This window comes from Tribolium castaneum, chromosome 11 (assembly GCF_031307605.1).
Source record: "Tribolium castaneum strain GA2 chromosome 11, icTriCast1.1, whole genome shotgun sequence".
Taxonomy (NCBI): Eukaryota; Metazoa; Arthropoda; class Insecta; order Coleoptera; family Tenebrionidae; genus Tribolium; species Tribolium castaneum.
In genome coordinates, this window is record NC_087404.1 from 1,903,066 (window position 1) to 1,925,255 (window position 22,190).

The window sequence follows — 22,190 nt, forward strand, 5'->3', positions numbered from 1 at the left end:
ATGGTGTTTCAGGCGAATCGAAAAGATGTTATCGAATATTGGCTACCCACTGTCTTGTAGAAGAGCGTTGATAGTAGCACAGTAGCACAACGATTATTACAGATTTGGCAGAATTTGAAAGGTGGATACTGTTAGATGTCATTACCCTCTCGGGCGGTTCCCACTCCCCGTTTAGAATAGACAAATTGTCGACTGGGTCTTCAGCCCCTCAAGACGAAGATAGTAGTTAAGAGATACGCAACGTGTAACAATATTCAAACAAACCAATACAAACTATATTTTCGGTCTCTTACTCTCATCGAACCTACAAAATTTCTACAGATACCTAACTGCAGCTGAAGAGGTAATACCCAATACAGACTCAGTTGGCAGTATGGTACTTCAGGTGAAGTCGAAGAGATGTTATCGAATATTGGCTATCCACTGTATTGTAGAAGAGCGTTGATAGTACAGTAGCACAACGAATATTACAGATTTTGAAGAAATCGAAGGAACTAGGTTAACTAGAAACCAAAGTACTGTATCTATCGTGTAAGAGTGTTAAAAGTATTACGAATAGCACAACTACGAATGTAAACAAATTGGCAGAATTTTGTAATAAAATTACATTAACTAAAACCAGAGAACATGCTAGTGCTGCGACTCAGGAGTGATTTAGAGATTTAGCACTTCTTAATGTCGCTAGAAAGAAAAATGTGACATTTTTAACAGTGCCTCCCCATGGACGGGATGTATTTTTGTGACATCAGTCGAGTGCAGCCTCACACATCGGTGGAAAAATGGCTTGATCCCATTGCGTACTGAGTCCAACAACGGTTTGCGTTAAACAAACTTTATTTTAACATTAAACCTGTACACATTTAATTAAATTACTTATTGCTGAAAGTTTCAAAAGATTGCAGTCAGCAAGTCAGCACTTTGATAGTCGCTGCTCGGAACCAACGACTGCAAAGTACTGTAGTGAGACCGTGATTGATGATGGTTGATCGATGTTTAAATGATTTACAACTTATTTTAATTGATTTATTTAATTAATCTTGAATTTTACTTTTGTTTTCTTTTTTCGAAATGGTTTGGCTCGTCTAGTTAATTGATACGCTACATGATCATTTCACTTACCTACGTTGTGTTGTTTTGATGTACGAAGTCACTCTTATAATGATATCGTAATTTGATCTTAATTCTTATCAGAAAGGGTTCCGGATTTATCCGTAACGCAAGTCCGGATTCAAAGTAGTGTCAAAACGCATGGGAGAAGAAATTTAAACCACAAGTTTCCTCCAAAGTTATTTATTACAAGAATAATGAATATTCCGTTGGATGGATTACAATAATCAATGGTTATGAAAGTTTGATCAAATTTGGCCAATTGTTATTTGTTTTTGTATAGTAATGTCGTCAAAACATATCTCAGAGTCGTAACCACAATTCGTTTGAAATTCCAAGTAAATAGTTTCGAAGTTGCTGAGTGATACGAAAAAGTTTTATTGATATGATATGACGTTAATATTTAACATGAATTAATTTAATTCGATAATGTCCAAATAAATTAACCTACGTTTCAGATGATATTGTTCGAACTCATAGGATCTAGGCAATTGACAACGCGTTTCTAAATTACTTGTACCAAAGGCGGATTATAACATGCTCGCGGAATCTTTGATACGTGCATCGCATTGAATTTTGCGCCCTAGTGCCGAAATTCCGTCTCCGGTAAAAGTCAGGTGATCAACACCTAGAATGAATTTCGAATAAAACCCGGACATACAAGCTTTTACAAACCAATCTGAATAAATGTAGAAGTAATTTCTCTCTAAAGTTTTCCGTCCACGAGCTTTGACAAAGACTTGTGCAGAACTTTGCCATGTCGCGATATCAGTTTATTACAGATAATCACGGATGATTATGTCTGCTCGATCGTCCGTAGTAGCCTGCAAGTACGTGGAAGTACTTGCCGTTGGGACGGGAATTACAACGTCCATTCTAAGTACAACGGGCGGAAACTACGACCTGCCACCGCGTCTTAGACCTTGTTAAAGTTGGGGAAGAGCGTCCCCGGGGACTACGACTCTTCCCATGAAGATGGCCAACTCACGAGCCTGTAATTTCTGATCTGGACGCAAAAGAGAAACACTCTTTTGCTTTATCGCCTAACGCGTTGCGGAAGAGAAATCGTTCTACTCTAAACCTATCCTTAACTAGCAACAAATCCTTCTATTTCGTAATATTTTGGTGTATGCAACCTTAAATTATCTGTGTACAACAGTTTGAATAGCACCGTGGGTTTTGGATTTAGACTTTTGTTGTAGTTGAATATTTGTTTGATGCCGTTTCACTCAAATTTGTCGTAACAGATTTAGAAGTTAGAAGCAAAGAATATAAAGAACTTTTAATATTGTAATTTAAAGGTGGGATGGTTGAATTGAAAAATATGAAATTGTTTGTTGCGAGTTATTTTAAGTTGAAAATGATTTATTTAAAATTTATATAGCTGACGTAAGACGAAGCACAAGAATTTAAATAATTACTGGTCTTTTCGGCATTTCCGATGCTTAATAACTTGGTGGTTACGAGAGAATTTATGAAATGAATGATAATGATCACTATTTCGAAATGACTTAAATGATTTAATATTATAATATTAAATGAATAAAAAATTAATTAATCCTTTTGAGGGCCTACCTAGAAATTTTAATCCTCCTAACGCAGGGGGTTAGCTGCTTCCCAGGTGTTGTAGTTCGCAGCACTACCTAATCGAACGAACACTAAACTTGTCTCGTTTTTAACTTACTCACTAATCACTAACGCTATCACTTAATTCAAGAATTTAAATTAATTTAATTTAAAATTACGCTTAAATGCACTTAGTACAATTTAGACGCACTAAAAGGTAAACGAAGATGTTTTTTAAATTTATAAAAATTTAAAAGGGCAACACGACAATCGACTACCTCGAAAGACCGTCAAAAATCGAATCCCTCCTAAAGTCAAGGGCTCATCTTGCGTAAGCTACACTAACTCGCTTACCCCACTACCCTTGTTAAGTAGTTTCCACATATGCGAAATTTTGCAAATTTGACTCTTATGATGTCTTGGCATTTGATCAAACCTTGTTTAACTTTCTAAATATTATTATTAATTAACAGCTGGGGTGTTTTCCGATTAACAATTTCATTATAATTAAACATTAAATTTGGTAATCGTCGATCTGAACTGAATACAATACAAGAACGCTATGGAATTTCCCCAAATATCCTGAAAGAGAAATTAAACTCCAAAATTGGTTGTTGTCAGGTCTGAAGTTGTTTTTGGGAACACAATGAAATGAATTTTGTGTAACAACAAATTTTGTTTGTTTAAATAACACAGAAAATATAAGGAAGAACCCCGTGAGGAAACTGTAATTTTGGTCGTACTACCCCTTGTTAGATGTCGCCCCCAGTACTACACCGGTACTATTTTAACATTTCCGCGTTTTTCTCCAATTTCCTTAGGGATTTTCCTGTCTACTTTCCTCTTAGGATTATGTTAGTAACGGGCAGCAATCGTGTCATGCAATTTTTTTGCTTACAATAATTTAATTAAATAGAATGATTTATACATCCGAATTTCGACGGCTGCGCCTTAAATATTAGGGTTAAATTTTACATCAAAATGTTCAGAAAAATTTCGCGTGTTTTTCTAAACTACTGGTTTCGTGATCTGATGTTGATTTAACAAAGAAAACGTTAATTTCGCTGCAATTTCTTATAAGGAATGCACATGTGTGCTTGTAATTTGATATTCTTTTAAAAAGCTCTGTTCTGTAACGAATTTGTCAACACCCCCTATTCAAGCGGCACTTGACCAACGTCGTTTTGGCTATACTAATCTAGTTAACAGACATGAATTTCAATCGACCAATTCGTTCTTGAAGTTTTGCAACAATTTGTTAACAATTACGCCGAATAAAATAAATTATTCAATTTTATTTGATGACTGGAGTACACTGCATAAAGACTCAACTTTTTGGTACGAAACGTTACGGGAATTTTTGAATAAGATGAAATTTTGATTCTTTCTCGAGTTGTTTACTGATCATCAACGTGCCTTAAATTGGCTCATAAATTCCTTTCTTTTTGAAACGTGACTAGTTAATTTCTAAACAAAATTTTGGATTTAATTTTAGGTTTATCAATAAATTTTGGCTATTTTAAACGAAAGTAAATTAATTATGCTTTTGTGAGAAAATCATTGGATTAGCTGGGCGACTGTGGTGCAGAGCCAGGCCGTCGCCAACCCCCATATCTTTGCATATCCACTTGTTAAAACACATGGCCTTTCGACCACCCAATTTGGCGATTTATAACGTTTTTAACAGTTCTTGGAAAGTTTCGTGGGAACGATAATTTTCTAAACATTTTAATGCTAACAAAGGAATAAATAAGTTAAATTAAAATTTGTTGCAACTTTTGAATTGAAGTTGAATTAATATTGTCAAAGAACTAAACGTTTAAACTGACTCCGAATATTTTGCGCTGGTTAATAAAAAAAAATTTTAAATACCGCGATCATCACATTCGCCCCCTGTCTTGCGTTGCTTCGTAGATGCAGCGTAAGACACCGCGTGTAGGTTTGCTGTCCTCTGGTTGGTGGTCGGAATGGTGGAATCACCAGATGGTGGATGCGCCCATAATGTCAGAAACGCTCGAATTGGTAGATACGCCTCGAGATTGGCCCTCATGAACTTCTTGCGGTTTTATTTTAGTCGTCTCGTCGGTGGTAGAATTTCAAATTTGTCATGTTGTATACACCTTTAATTTCGTTCGTCACTGGGTTGGCGATTTGGTATGTGTTTGGATGAGGCTTGGCGATTATTTTGTACGGACCACTGTACAAAGGCATGAACTTGGCGAATTGGTGGGTTCTGGTATCGGAAGTCACTTTGTTCTTCAGTAGGACCCAATCTTCAATTTCCAGTACGGTAACTTCACCCTTTTGGTTTTTCTGCCGTAAGTTCGCATGATGTCTCAAGTATTCGCGAGCCTTTTCATGAATTTCTTCTCTCGTGAGTGGCGGACGTACAGGCAGTAAACCCGATGTGACTGCATCTAGTGGGTTTGGTGGTGTTCTGCCGTACAGGATTTCATATGGAGAAAATCCGGTACTGATGTGTGGCACGTAGTTCAAACAATCTTCGATGTTGCTCAAATGGTTGACCCAACTGGTGTGGTTTTCTTTACAATACGCTCGGAAAATTCTCCCCAGCTCCCGCATTACGCGCTCGCTAGGGTTCGATTCTGGGTGACGAATCGACGAGAGCGTTGGTTGAATGTCGGCAGCTCTCAAACTATTCTGCCAAGTGTTCGAAATAAATTGTGTCCCGTGGTCGCTTAACACACATTTGGGTTTGATGTACCCAGAGAAATCCTCTATGAGACGTTTGGCAGCGATTTTGGCGGTGGCTTTTCTCAGTGGGTAAAGTTTGAGAAACTTGCTGAAGACGTCAATGACCACAAATACATAGGACGCCCCCAATCGTCCTGTTGGTAAAGGCCCATAGAAATCGACGCAAACTAGGTCTCCAATGTGGTCGTAAAGGATTGGCGTTAATGGACCCTGATGTGGACGGTTGGAACTTTTTGTCTTCTGACAAAGGTCACAACTTCGTAGACGTTTCTTAATTGTACGATACATGTTCGGCCAGTAGTACTCGCGCTTCATGGAATTGTACACTTTGGTTGCCCCGAAATGGCCCAGGAGTTGGTGATGGTAATCCACGAGCTTAATTACCAAACTCTCAGGTATGGCCAGGCAAACGTCGTTTGAATTTTGAGATCTGTGAACTAACACATTATTTGTGAAATTATATTGGGACCAAACCCGTTGAGTTCTCGCATCTGGAGCAGCTGCACCGGATTGTTTGTTGGCAATTATTTGACTCAAAACAGGATCATCTGATTGGTGTTGTTTGAGATCGGACATCAGTTGGAGAATTTCAGGTGTGTTGTTGACTTCAAACATTGCAACTATTGGTTGTTCACGTGGATATTCATAACTGGCTTCACCGTCGGACGGGTATCGTGACAGGATGTCGGCAATTACATTATCCTTTCCTTTTACCAACTCGATTTCGTAGTCGTACTGTCCTAGTATCAAAGTCCATCGAGTTAGGCGTTCACTGAGCAAACGACAACGGCTCAGAAATTTCAAAGCTTGGTGGTCGGTTCGGATGATGATTTTTGTGACTTGGATGTAGATTCGAAATTTGTGTAAGGCAAAAATGACGCCGAGTAATTCCTTTTCTGTAGTCGTGTAGTTGAGTTCGGGTCCTTTCAAAGAGCGACTTGCAAAAGCGATCACACCTCGCGAACCGTCTTCCTGAATTTGATACAATTCCGCCCCCAATCCGTAACCAGAACTGTCAGTTTGGACGTAGAATATTTTATTCAGGTCGGGGTAACGTAACAACACAGCTTCGAGGAACAGATCTTTCACACGATCGAAAGCTTCTTGTTCATTTCGTCCCCATCTCCATTTTTCACCCTTTCGAAGTAGTTTGTTTAAGTCTTGTGTGGCTGCACTGTATCGAGCACAAAATTTTCGATAAAAATTACAAAGTCCCAGGAAGGCTCGAACGTGTTTAGTTTTCTGGGGAACCGGAAAATTTCGGATGGCGCTGATTTTTTCCGGGTCGGCTTTGATACCGTTGATTGTGAGAATGTGCCCCAGAAATTTCACTTCCTTTTGTATGAAATTGGATTTTTCGAGATTTATCGTCATTCTAGCTTGCTTCAATTTTTCGAAAACTTGTCGGAGATGTTCTAAATGTTCGTTTAGCGTTTCGGAAGCCACTAACAAATCGTCGATATAATTCACGACGAATTCGCGAACTTCTGTTCCTAACACTACGTCCATTGCACGACTGAATGAACCCACAGCAGTTTTTAACCCGAAAGGTAGGACTTGGTATGTGTAACTGCGACCGTTGTACAGAAAGGCGGTGTACTGTCTGCTTTCTGGCGAAAGTGGGATTTGCCAGTACGACGATCTCAAATCAATGGTGGACATGTAGCGAATTCCGTGAAATCGACGTAATAATTCGTCAGCAGCGGGTGGTGACTCACAATCGGCGATCATTTTGGAATTGATCATTCGGGCGTCGAGGCAAATTCTCACCGTTCCATCTTTCTTTTTCACTACCGTCATGGGACTTGCGTAAGGTGACGCCTCACGTTTTATTACCCCCAAGTCTAACATTTCCTGAATTGTGGCGTCGACGGCAGGACGTAGAGCAAAAGGTACTGGGTACGGTCGTTTCAAGAAGGGAGTCTTGTCGTGTAGTTTTATTTCGTGAGTGTATTTGTGTGTTAGCCCTGGACGCGAACTAAAGATACATCTGTACTCTTGCAGCAGGTGTATTAATTTCCGTTTCTCGGCCTCAGGAATTTTTAATGGGTCCACCTTGGCTTGTAGGGCACTGGGTGACTCTAAGTGTTGCTTTTTGTTACAAGTCGTGATCGGCGCCGAATGATTGACTTCGATGTGACCAACAAGATCTTCCACATAATCCTCCGGTTCCGGTGGTATCTCCGTGGTTTTTCTAAACGGAAAACTGTGGTGCTTCTCCCCGTTTCTCAAAAGGATTTCGTTGTTATCGAAATCGATGACCGCGCGTTGTTCATTTAGCCAGTCTGCTCCCAAAATGGTTGGCTTGATTAAATTTTTAACGACAAGCGCCACGACGGGGTAGAGATGTTCGTCGATTTTGATTTCCAGGTAACACTGAATAACAACCTGGCAACTTCGCTGGCCGATGGCTCCACGAAGATGGATTGAGGTAACCGGTAATGTGGGCGGTTTGTTTCCGGTCTCGATCAACTTGGACCAAACTTCTTCGGAAATACAGCTGACTTCACTTCCGGTGTCCAAAAGCGCGGTGACTGATTGTTGTTGAGAGATTTGGATCTTAATCTCCGGCACGACCCTTTGTATGTTGTTGTTACCTGCGGCAGCGGATTTAATTATAGAAAAAACATTTAACTTAACCTGGGATGCTCGCGGTCGAGCATCGTTTTCCCCTTCTGTTGACTGTGACGAAGTTGAACGTTTACGTTTCTCTCCCGTCCTCAATTGTTGGTTCCTGCTGTCGCTTTGTGGGCCGTGCTGCTGGCCGGAGTACTTTAGGCCCCGTCCTGTACTCCGCCCCCGTTTCCCGAATTCTTGGAGTTTCGTGATGTTTCACCCTGCGCTCTCGAACTTGTGTTGTTGCGGTTGTCGTTGGGGTTGTTTTTGCGCCAGTGATTGTTGCTGTTGTTTCCGTTGTTATTGTGCCAACGGTTGTTGCTGGTGCTGGGTTGGTTGTTGCGCCATTGTTGTTCGTCACTTGAGCGTTTTGGGAAACCATTTCCACGATTTGCAGGAGCCGCAGGACGAGTTACTTCGTGGCGGTCAATGTTTGGCCGCGGGCGCTTTGGCTCGTTACGCCGCTGGTGGTCTGTTGCGCGGGGTCGTTCCCTGGGAGCGATGTTGGTTTTCTCTCCCGGATTTTGTCCCGGAATTTCTTGAGCTGCCAGGAATTCGGCGGCATCCGTGGTGGTACAGATTTTCTCTAATACCCACAACGACTGTATTCTTTCGGGGAAGTGACGCAGTAATTCATCCAGCAACACTTCCTCCGATAAAGGTGTTGTTAACATGTTCGCCATGTCGACGTAATAAGCAAAATGCGACAGCATCGTGCCCCTGGTTTCGTCATAGCGGCCTGTAGCGATTTGAAATCTGATGTCCCGTTGACGCTTGGCCGACCAGTAGGTCCGGAGAAAGTCCCGTCGAAAGTCCTCGTAACCACGCCACTTCTTCTGGAATATTCCCGTCCAATGTTTGGCATTGCCTTTCAAGCAATCCATGGCGACTCCCAAAAGACGCTGCGAGTCGAGCCCGAAAAAACGTCCATATTCTTCAATGGCTCGTAAGAATTTCACCGGATTTTGCCTTTTCAGGCCTTCGAAAGATGGTCGTTCAGGAGCTGGAAGTGGGCGATCCAGCAAGCTCCGGAGTACTCCGGAAATTGCGGCCACATTGTCTGTTGTGATTGGCATAGGTGGTGAGGCCATCACTGCTCCCGAAGTCGCTGATGTGGTCGAACTTCCCGGCTCTTGCACAAGAGGGCTCGCAAGAGGGGCTGGTTCCGGAGCTACCGGAATTTCCGGGTCGGGTTCTGGCGAAGTCGTCCCGTCGCTAGGTAGTGGAGTGACTTGCCAACCATCGACATCAGCGGCGGCGCTGGTACTTGGACGTACCTGAAGGATGGCTTGCGGTCTTTGAACCGCTGTCGACGTCGATGGCGCCGCGAAGTTTGGCACATTCCTTGGTTGTTGGGAGTTTAACCAACGAACGAACCACGTCGGCATTTCTTGCGGTGGGGCTCCGGCGTTTCCGGTGTTCCTGTTGTTTTCCATGTCGACAACCTTCAATCTCGGGTATCGAACGATCAAATAAATTGGAGTCCTAGAAATTTTAATAACACAGCAGTATCTTATTTACGGCAATTTTCCCCTCGGAAATGACACTTTATGACTTTGAATCCTGGTCACGGCACCAATAAAAATGTAGTGAGACCGTGATTGATGATGGTTGATCGATGTTTAAATGATTTACAACTTATTTTAATTGATTTATTTAATTAATCTTGAATTTTACTTTTGTTTTCTTTTTTCGAAATGGTTTGGCTCGTCTAGTTAATTGATACGCTACATGATCATTTCACTTACCTACGTTGTGTTGTTTTGATGTACGAAGTCACTCTTATAATGATATCGTAATTTGATCTTAATTCTTATCAGAAAGGGTTCCGGATTTATCCGTAACGCAAGTCCGGATTCAAAGTAGTGTCAAAACGCATGGGAGAAGAAATTTAAACCACAAGTTTCCTCCAAAGTTATTTATTACAAGAATAATGAATATTCCGTTGGATGGATTACAATAATCAATGGTTATGAAAGTTTGATCAAATTTGGCCAATTGTTATTTGTTTTTGTATAGTAATGTCGTCAAAACATATCTCAGAGTCGTAACCACAATTCGTTTGAAATTCCAAGTAAATAGTTTCGAAGTTGCTGAGTGATACGAAAAAGTTTTATTGATATGATATGACGTTAATATTTAACATGAATTAATTTAATTCGATAATGTCCAAATAAATTAACCTACGTTTCAGATGATATTGTTCGAACTCATAGGATCTAGGCAATTGACAACGCGTTTCTAAATTACTTGTACCAAAGGCGGATTATAACATGCTCGCGGAATCTTTGATACGTGCATCGCATTGAATTTTGCGCCCTAGTGCCGAAATTCCGTCTCCGGTAAAAGTCAGGTGATCAACACCTAGAATGAATTTCGAATAAAACCCGGACATACAAGCTTTTACAAACCAATCTGAATAAATGTAGAAGTAATTTCTCTCTAAAGTTTTCCGTCCACGAGCTTTGACAAAGACTTGTGCAGAACTTTGCCATGTCGCGATATCAGTTTATTACAGATAATCACGGATGATTATGTCTGCTCGATCGTCCGTAGTAGCCTGCAAGTACGTGGAAGTACTTGCCGTTGGGACGGGAATTACAACGTCCATTCTAAGTACAACGGGCGGAAACTACGACCTGCCACCGCGTCTTAGACCTTGTTAAAGTTGGGGAAGAGCGTCCCCGGGGACTACGACTCTTCCCATGAAGATGGCCAACTCACGAGCCTGTAATTTCTGATCTGGACGCAAAAGAGAAACACTCTTTTGCTTTATCGCCTAACGCGTTGCGGAAGAGAAATCGTTCTACTCTAAACCTATCCTTAACTAGCAACAAATCCTTCTATTTCGTAATATTTTGGTGTATGCAACCTTAAATTATCTGTGTACAACAGTTTGAATAGCACCGTGGGTTTTGGATTTAGACTTTTGTTGTAGTTGAATATTTGTTTGATGCCGTTTCACTCAAATTTGTCGTAACAGATTTAGAAGTTAGAAGCAAAGAATATAAAGAACTTTTAATATTGTAATTTAAAGGTGGGATGGTTGAATTGAAAAATATGAAATTGTTTGTTGCGAGTTATTTTAAGTTGAAAATGATTTATTTAAAATTTATATAGCTGACGTAAGACGAAGCACAAGAATTTAAATAATTACTGGTCTTTTCGGCATTTCCGATGCTTAATAACTTGGTGGTTACGAGAGAATTTATGAAATGAATGATAATGATCACTATTTCGAAATGACTTAAATGATTTAATATTATAATATTAAATGAATAAAAAATTAATTAATCCTTTTGAGGGCCTACCTAGAAATTTTAATCCTCCTAACGCAGGGGGTTAGCTGCTTCCCAGGTGTTGTAGTTCGCAGCACTACCTAATCGAACGAACACTAAACTTGTCTCGTTTTTAACTTACTCACTAATCACTAACGCTATCACTTAATTCAAGAATTTAAATTAATTTAATTTAAAATTACGCTTAAATGCACTTAGTACAATTTAGACGCACTAAAAGGTAAACGAAGATGTTTTTTAAATTTATAAAAATTTAAAAGGGCAACACGACAATCGACTACCTCGAAAGACCGTCAAAAATCGAATCCCTCCTAAAGTCAAGGGCTCATCTTGCGTAAGCTACACTAACTCGCTTACCCCACTACCCTTGTTAAGTAGTTTCCACATATGCGAAATTTTGCAAATTTGACTCTTATGATGTCTTGGCATTTGATCAAACCTTGTTTAACTTTCTAAATATTATTATTAATTAACAGCTGGGGTGTTTTCCGATTAACAATTTCATTATAATTAAACATTAAATTTGGTAATCGTCGATCTGAACTGAATACAATACAAGAACGCTATGGAATTTCCCCAAATATCCTGAAAGAGAAATTAAACTCCAAAATTGGTTGTTGTCAGGTCTGAAGTTGTTTTTGGGAACACAATGAAATGAATTTTGTGTAACAACAAATTTTGTTTGTTTAAATAACACAGAAAATATAAGGAAGAACCCCGTGAGGAAACTGTAATTTTGGTCGTACTACCCCTTGTTAGATGTCGCCCCCAGTACTACACCGGTACTATTTTAACATTTCCGCGTTTTTCTCCAATTTCCTTAGGGATTTTCCTGTCTACTTTCCTCTTAGGATTATGTTAGTAACGGGCAGCAATCGTGTCATGCAATTTTTTTGCTTACAATAATTTAATTAAATAGAATGATTTATACATCCGAATTTCGACGGCTGCGCCTTAAATATTAGGGTTAAATTTTACATCAAAATGTTCAGAAAAATTTCGCGTGTTTTTCTAAACTACTGGTTTCGTGATCTGATGTTGATTTAACAAAGAAAACGTTAATTTCGCTGCAATTTCTTATAAGGAATGCACATGTGTGCTTGTAATTTGATATTCTTTTAAAAAGCTCTGTTCTGTAACGAATTTGTCAACACCCCCTATTCAAGCGGCACTTGACCAACGTCGTTTTGGCTATACTAATCTAGTTAACAGACATGAATTTCAATCGACCAATTCGTTCTTGAAGTTTTGCAACAATTTGTTAACAATTACGCCGAATAAAATAAATTATTCAATTTTATTTGATGACTGGAGTACACTGCATAAAGACTCAACTTTTTGGTACGAAACGTTACGGGAATTTTTGAATAAGATGAAATTTTGATTCTTTCTCGAGTTGTTTACTGATCATCAACGTGCCTTAAATTGGCTCATAAATTCCTTTCTTTTTGAAACGTGACTAGTTAATTTCTAAACAAAATTTTGGATTTAATTTTAGGTTTATCAATAAATTTTGGCTATTTTAAACGAAAGTAAATTAATTATGCTTTTGTGAGAAAATCATTGGATTAGCTGGGCGACTGTGGTGCAGAGCCAGGCCGTCGCCAACCCCCATATCTTTGCATATCCACTTGTTAAAACACATGGCCTTTCGACCACCCAATTTGGCGATTTATAACGTTTTTAACAGTTCTTGGAAAGTTTCGTGGGAACGATAATTTTCTAAACATTTTAATGCTAACAAAGGAATAAATAAGTTAAATTAAAATTTGTTGCAACTTTTGAATTGAAGTTGAATTAATATTGTCAAAGAACTAAACGTTTAAACTGACTCCGAATATTTTGCGCTGGTTAATAAAAAAAAATTTTAAATACCGCGATCATCACAGTACACTCCCATCAATTACTCAATTTTGGCCTTACAAATTTTCATATCACGAAATGAATACAGGGCCGAGCCAAGTCAAGCAACAATATACAGAGTGGTCCACAACTCGCCCCCCCACTTTTAGCGTTTGTGCGTTTGTACAAAAGACCTTACTCCAGAGGATTACAGGAACAATACGGTGGAAATAAACCTTTAACAGGATGACAAAGTTGCAAAAACTATCTTAGGGATAAAACAGTATTAATATTCATATAATTTTACTTATAGCAACCATCCGTCCATCATTAGAAATAATTTGCGGGCCGGAAAGAAGTTGGCACATGATGAGGCGTTCAACAATATAAATTCTTCGCAATATTATAAAGATGATTTTAAAATTCTAATAAGACATTTTTTTAATTAAACGTATGATTAATAGAGCTCTCTATGTTATGCTATGTAGTAAAATCAAAACCTTAGTATATATTTTTTTTGTATTGAAGCTCTGATTGTAACTCGCTATTTTAAATAATTTTTAGAAATATGTAGTACACATGATAAAGTAATTTTATTTTTTTATAGATTTTTTAAATAAATGTTTAATGATTATAATATGACTAACAAAGGGAAACGCTTATCCTTAGGCATAAGCTTAGAAGTGCAGCAATTATATCCCATTTCAGTTCATAGCAGCATTTTGCAACAGCGCATTTGCATTTTTTTGAATGACATGAAGCACGAATTGAGAGCTTCTGGTGGGTTTTCTAAGCTTAAAGGGTGTCGGTGAGATTTAGTTTAACACACAAGTATTTTCTTATACAGAACTCAATTTGTGCTTTATTTTTCACTCCAAAAAATACAAATGCGCTGTTGAAATTCTACTATAAACTGAAATGGGAGATATAACATCAGATGGAAAATATACTCAATTAGAGCAAGCCTTGAAACTGAAGTGTAACTGTAGCCACATCATATGCTGTGTAAAATCAACATAAGACAACATAACTTCAAGAGTGCGGTCGTAAATAAACAGCTAAAATATGGCGAAGGTGTAAATAGTAAATAACGACTAAAATATGACTAAAGTTTTACAGGCACTTCTTTAATTGAGTTAATTTTCAGTCTCATGTTATTTGTTAAAAAAACTTTAAAACAAGCGTCTAAAAATGAATTATATCGTAGTTTGTCTTGACAAGTCTATATATCTAAATTAGACCTATGTTGGCCGAGACAAAACACACCACAATGTAAATCAATTTTAGACGATTAAATGAATATGAATAAATAGTTTAGGTATTGTTTATTCCTTTGGACAGTTTGTATTTTTCGTAGACAATAAATAGACAACAGCAATAAAAATGCAACCCACAATACATTAAATGTGTATCAATATTGCATAACCTTCACGAAATACGACGTTCAAAAATATTAAATATTTTATTTGTAGGTTTTATATAATAAAATAACAACACATTTTTTTTGTAAATTACGTATCTGTAAATAAACGTGAACATTTAGCAATTAAATAAACAAAATTAATATTTTGTGAGACCATTCGGGCCTTTACACCTTATGCAACCAACATTTCAGCACAATTATTTTTTTTCTCTTTTTTTTTTTCTTTTCCATTTAACGAGCCAAGCGTTCAATATTTAAATTATTTTCTTCATCAAAAATCTCACAACGTTTTAAAATACAAGTTGAGAAGCTTTTTTGCGTCACTTTTCGACCCTCGAAGAGACGATTTTACCCAGCCACCGGATGTGAAACAAAAGAGAAGGTAGCGAGGGCCTGAAAAACACCACATTCCTCAAATTCCAAGGGGAGAAAGCTGATTCCAGATGGCGGACTTTTATATTGTTTTACCCTAATTAAATCGTTAATTCTCTGCATTGCCAACCAGGGAAAAACCTAATCGAAATCAAATTCACAAGAGGAAGCCCTAAGCCCGAAATCGCCGATCTTTGATACCGCTTGAGGTACATTTCAATTCATCCTCATTTTATATCAAACATAATCGTCAAGAATTGAATCAAACCTGCAAACTTCATAGAACATACAACTCCTCATTCAGCTTAAGACACGAGAGAATTATCAAGAATTAAGCAGAATAAACCCGAAGAAAGCTCCATTATTCCACGTGGAAACGCTTTTATTAATTAATTGGCGATTGAAGAACAAAGACGTCGATTCTATCACATCTCGACATCATCCGGAGACGTTTGCAAACTTCCTGTCAATCCTTCGAAGATATTAACGCATTGTTTATCAACTTTAAACGATATTTCTTGTTAGTCACGTAGGCCACAGATCCAGTGACGTCACGCAACCCCTATAAATAGTTGCCGCTGGGAAAAAGAAAGGCAGACAGTGTTTGTACGTCTTTTCGGAGACAACGCTTGCACTCGTCTCACTGCTGTAGTTGAGCTTCTTTGTCTTCGACGGGTTGAGCCAACTAGCTTTGCGTTCCAAACTCATTTTTTCCACCGACGGGTCGGAAAGACTGTTTGGAGTAACTCTTGGTGCTGGATGTAAATCCTTGGCAGCTTCTTAGTCTCCTGGTTGAGCGCCAACTTCAAATAAAGGATTGATTCAGTTACCAACTTAATTCAGGTGCAGCTTCTTTGTCTTCGACGGGTTGAGCGCACCAGCCGCGAGTTTTGTTGAGCTTCTTTGTCTGCGACGGGTTGAGCCAACTCACTCGCGAAGCCGATCAATCTTTCCCGCCGACGGGTTGGAAAGACTGATTGAGAAATAGTCTCCTGGAGTTGAACGTAAATCTCAGGCAGCTTCTTTGTCTCCGACGGGTTGAGCGCCTCTTCAAAAGATGAGATTGGTTCAGCTTTCAGTTGTTGTTTTTCACCATGGCAGCTTCTTTGTCTGCGACGGGTTGAGCGCCAAACGGTGAAATGTACCTCGAGAGAAACCTCCAAGTCTCAAAGAGACAAACTTTTCGTCACACCACCGGGATCACCATCTTTAACGGTTGGAAGTCTCAGGGGAAGATCTTTATCTAACTCTTTTCTTTTTCAGAGCGTTAATTAATCTTTTATTTTTCAGAACGTTAATTAATCTTTTCTTTTTCAGAGCGTTAATTAATCTTTTCTTTTACCGAGCATTAATTATTCTTTTTTCCACAGGACGCGAACTTAATCCTTTAATGTCATTTATTTTACCAGACTTTCGCTTACTGTAAAAATACCTAAGTTTAGTTAGGAGCACGTGATATGTACGTGTTGAATTTGACGAGAGCTCTTTTGCTTAATTAAAACAAACTGTTGATTACGAAGGCTTCATTTGGCTGCATGTTTAAGTAGTAACTATCTTTCTGTCTCCCTTTGGAACTTGCCATCACACTAGGGAAAAAGACCTCGGCAGTCCCAGTGAGTGCAATGGCCCAACTACAAAACATGCCAATTCAAAAGAGAGCCTAGCTTTTCCCCCAGGGATTGGGGAGAGATGTATACCCAAGGTTAGGGAATGGAGAGCACGCGGTGGTCGGAACCTCTGGGAGCCCCTCTTGCAACCGTCTTTTTAGAATCACCGGGTTGGGCCCGAGTAATCAACTTTGCATTCAAATTTCCCGCTCAGTTCTCCGAGATTCAATACTCGTTTAGCTGGTTGCCTAGGTATCGTGTTTAACTTGTTGTCTATACTCACTTCTGAATTGTATAACGTGTTGCATACTATCACCAATGACTAAATTTAGTGAATAAACATTTTGGGTCGAACTCTTTGCGTTTTCTTTTCCCAGACACACAGTGCTTGAAATATCGAAACTCCAAATTTACACGACAACGTAGCGGTCCTCCAAACAATCTCTAGACGATCACCTCAAAACTAAACATTTGGACAAGGCCAGACAGATTCGCGAACGGTTACATTTGGCCTAGATATTAAATTAAAACTTAAAAATACATTCAATTTTTAAAAATGCAACTTGCAATACACCAAATGTGAATCAACCTTCACGAAGTACGACGTTCACGAAGTACTACACTTATAAAGTACGACGTTCACGAAGTACTACACTTACAAAGTACTACGTTGACGAAGTACGACGTGTACAAATTTTTAGATACACATATTCGTTGTAACCTCCTTAATCACAAAGAAAATAATATTTAAAGAAATTGCAAAACTATTTAAAAATTTCGAGAAAATTTTATTCGACATCCCATTCTTGCAAACATTCGGAGTAAGATTCGTGAGATGCACTAGTGATACTTTTCCTGATTTTGGTCACACAAAATTACCAGGGATTGTAAACATGCTTATAACCAATACTGAGTGTATAAATATCGCATATAGATAAAAAAACATTAAAAGTTAAAAAAAAGTGATAACTATAGTTTTTTACAATTGTAAATTAAAACATTACCTCATCGGTTGGTTATTATTTGGATTTAAATGTTTGTAACGAATTGAACCTAATGTTCAAATCACGTGAAAAAAATACAATAACATGAATATGTTATCTACTAGTCCCCAAAAATTCTTTAAAAAAATTTTTTGTACAGTTTTTTAATAAAAAAAATTAAATGGTCAAAAATAGAGGTTTTTTTCGTTTTATTTTTAAACGTCACTATCAATTGTTTCAAAATTTATATATGTTGTTACTAAGGCCATCATAAGGTAACGATATTTTTTTCATAATTTTTGTACAGTACAGTTCAAGTTTTTTTATGCACGCTGTTCCTAGCCCAATCGACAACAACACCTAATAAAAAATCGATGAAACACTTAAAGTTCTTTTTATTGCGCCGTTGTTTACGGAGGTAATTTATTTTTGAAACAAATTTAATTGTTTAATAACAAAACAATTGCTTCTGTTTGGAAGCTCTTTTTTAATATCCACATGCGGGACACATTTAATCCAGATTTCGACAGGTTATTTTGGTTTATAACATTGCAACAGTCATTAATAGTTGAGTTATTTGAGCTGCTCTTCTTTCATCTAATTAATTAATTATTTAATGATACAAAAATTAACTCATGCGCTGTTGTCCATGTCCGCCTTTGCTATCCTTTCCAAGTCGTCCAGACTCAAATTATTCACTTTATTTTGGAAGTCTTTCTAGAATTCGTCCGTAATTGCGGAGCATTGCTGGTCACAGTAGTACTGAAGGTATGCGTAATCATAATTTAAGTATAGTATGCTCTATGCTCATCCCTCCTAATAATTTGTATTTTTCTCAGACGTTAGTGACACTGACTTGTAATGAGTTGTTCTCATTTTTAATTTAATTGCTGTAACTTACTTACTTACTTACTTAAGTAAAATTCGATTGTAAGTATACAAATGCCTCTCCTGAAAATACCCTTTACTATGTAGTACTCCTACTTCTTGTCAGATAGATATACCACAATTTTAGATAAAAAGAATTAAATCGCTCGTCCTGACGCTCACTACGTCACCCGTCTGGAGCCACCTCATTCATTTAAAGCTTGTATCTTGTTGCAACAGCTGTGGGTAAAAAGCTGTCAAGCTATGGGACAAGGAGGGACTGGTCTAATAATAATAATAATAATAATAATAATAATAATAATAATAACAACAATAATAATAATAACAATAACTATAATAATAACAATAATAATGTCTTTAATTTATAAGTATATGTACAGACGAAGTCTAGCCAACCACTTATTTAGTACATCAAAATTCGTATACGAGAAAAAACAATAACAGTGAAGAGCGAAAGAGAGAGTACATTATCGAAAATAATAAACATATTTTAATACTAATTGTACAGCGGAATAAAATTTTTTTTAGAAAAGCACGAAATTTACTCACCGAAAACGACTTAACTTAACTTAACTTAACTTTTACGTTGTTTAAAATTAATTATATTTATATTTGAATAGCGTAATCTAAGAGACGAATAAGTTTTTCGGACTAAAAGTGTAGTGTTTTTCACAAATCTAATTCCTTCATCAAGGATCACACCTAAACATTTGTTTTCACTAAGCATATTTAACGTTACTTATTTTAACTTTAAATGTATTTTTAACTAGTTGTAACTCGTTTTTGGGGACAAACCATATAACTCTGCATTTGCTTGGATTTCGATTAAGGTTATGTCCTTTGCTAAATCTGAAAATTAGCTTTAAATCGGAATTTAAGTTATTGCAGGCATTGTTTATGTTTGATAATTTAAAAGATATAGAAACTTGGGTGTCATCTGCAAAACCAGTTACACTTGAATATTTTGCAACCGTAAAAATATCAAAGGTATAAATAATAAAGGGCCTAGCACAGAGCCTTGTGGCACTCCATTTGATACCGCTTTACTGTCAGACAAAACATTGTTTAATTTCATTTTTTGATTGCGATTTGCTAAATAGGACTTAAAAACTTTAAGCGTAACATCATCGAACCCACAAAAAGACAATTTAGCACATAACAGACAATGATCTATAATGTCGAATGCCTTGGAAAAATCTAAAAATCTAATAAAACAAGAGCAGTGCATCTTCCTACATCTTTTTTTCTTATGATATTGTCTACAAGGTTTAATAAAACCGTTGACATACCTTGATTTTTTTGAAAACCCAACGGATTTATCGAAATAATGTCAGTTTCAGTTATATACAAACACATTTGTTTTGCAATACATTTTTCTAATATTTTTGCCAAAGTTAGTATGATGCTAATAGGTCTCAAGTCTAAAAACGTTGTAGGGTTTTTTATTTTGGGAACAGGAGTAACAAGTGAAGTATTCCAAACCGAAGGAAAATACCTCACTTCTAAAAACAATTTATTTATAAAATGTGTTATATGTGTTCCTAACGCTGGCATGCAAAGTTGTAACCTTCTAGCATTAATATTATTACTTTCGGGCGCACAATGTTTTAGGTTATTAATAATATTCACAACTTCATCGAAAGTTAGTAAATGAAACGAAAAATTTAAATTTTCATTATATTAGAAAGGTATTTTTGAGTTATATGCAGTTAACAATTATAATCAGAAAAAACAGAAACAAAATATTTATTTATGTCGTTTGGGCTTTGAAGGTCTAAGGGATTTGTGATTTTGAGTAATATTTTTAAAACCTAGCTTACGAGCTGCTCTCCAAAAATTCTTTGTGATTATTTGAATTATTGAAAGAGTTTAAGCAATTTGCCTTTGCACGTCTTATTTCTCTTACAACGAAGTTTCAAAGATGGCGATAGTGGCCCTAATTTTCTAATCTTTTATAATTTTTAAATTTCTGCAAGACTTTATTTCAGTCTTTCATATGTAATTTAATAGAATCCGAAAGCCAGGGTGCGTAATGTTTGGTAAATCTACTTGATTTGTATAATAAAGTTAATGTAAGAAAATGTCTTAAAAGTTTCTGTATGTTTTTACTTGTGGTCAAAGTTTCGGCACATCAATTTTGATACTACAAAAAACTGCTAGGTGGTCGGATATTAAATCAGTGTTTAATGTGCCTGAATTAAGTGTGAGATCTGGCTTATTTATAAAAATTGTATCCAATAATTTTTGGCTAGATGAAGTTATTCTTGTGGGATCGTCGATAAGTTGTAAAAAGTCATACGACATCATACATTTGGCAACAGCATTGTCATAAAGTTGATCAGTATTAAAATTACCTAATGATACTACAACATCGTAACGCGGTGTAACTACTGACATAACCTCGTCTAGATAGTCGACAAACAAGTAAGTTATTACTGTAGGAACTTTATAAAATGAACAGACCAGGATAATAGATTTTTTGAGTTTAATTTGTAAGAATAAAGATTCTATACCACTAACAAGATTTTCAAAAACTGACTGAACAAATATAGCTGAGTTTACATAAGCTGCAACCCCACCAACTCTACTACCGCGATCATTCCGAAAAATTAGGAACTAAAATTAAATTAGAACGTAAGGGTGTTGTATCAAATACAACAACTGTTTTATATAACATTTTGCAAAATTCTTCTTTATAATTTTCACTGTTTTCCTTCTTTCTTTTGTGCAAACAAATCGGTCATTGTTTAATAATTAGTTTGTATTCATAGCAACAATTTTCATTGTTTTATATTTGTTTGTTTAAATTGTCCGTTTCTATCACAACGAAAATAGTTCGGTTGACTTATTTTTGTACCCATAGGCGGGTACACGTTTCAGTATGTTATCTTTTTCCCAATTTTAAGTAAATTTGCAAATTTTTTATTGAAAAATTACAAATAAAAAAGATGTTTTATTTATTGAGCTCTGTTAGCTGTTAAAATTAAGACACATATTTCTGATACACCCTGTATATTCCCAGAAAACCAAGTTTCAGAAATGCAAAAAATGTTAAAATTTTCAGTCGTAATTAAATTTTTAGTTCGTCAAAGCCGGTAAGCAAAGAGCGTGCATTCAAGTGACCAATTTTTAGTGTTTGTTTGTTTGTGTTCACCAGAATATTAAAAATCTTGTATTATAACAAATAGAAACAGTGATTAATGTACAATCTCATAAAAAATACATTTAGTTATTCATAAGCAATCCTAGAGCGTAAAATTGCAAGTTGAACACATTTATTTTCGTCACCGCATTGATGATCAACTGGATTTTGGGTTCTAATTTGGAATTTTGTTTACAACAAGAAATACATTCAGTTGATCACTTTCGCAGTTTTTCGTTTCGTGTTGCTCTGCACATGTTGAACAGCAGAAATTTTGCCGAGGACAGTTTTTCATGGAGTGACCAAAACGCGCACATTTGAAACACTCTACCACCCGAACGTAGTCAGTAAAATAACAAAGCCATTAGTTTTTTTCGTATAGCACTGGACATTTCAATAATGAGGTTACCGTATTTTCCACCCGTCTTTGTAGTTGTTACCAATCGAAGAAAGTGATTGTCTTCATCATCATCATTGGCACTTCAACAATTCAGTTTTAATATGTTCGTTTCAATTTCTTCATCACTTGAGGATTCCAAAAATTCATTATCGACGCCTTTGATCATAAGTCTAAGATTCCATTTTTTAGATTTTTGTACGACGTAGTTTTTATCCAAGGTTTGTTGTAAA

At 37.0% G+C, this 22,190-nt stretch overlaps 1 protein-coding gene across 1 annotated transcript; it reads right to left on the bottom strand.

Annotated features, from left to right (window-relative positions):
• Positions 1-8,162: 8,162 nt before the first annotated feature.
• On the bottom strand, positions 8,163-9,440 carry LOC135267347 (uncharacterized). The gene has a single exon (XM_064359610.1). The coding sequence runs from the start codon at positions 9,438-9,440 to the stop codon at positions 8,163-8,165; it is 1,278 nt and encodes a 425-aa protein (XP_064215680.1).
• Between the last annotated feature and the right edge of the window lie 12,750 nt (positions 9,441-22,190).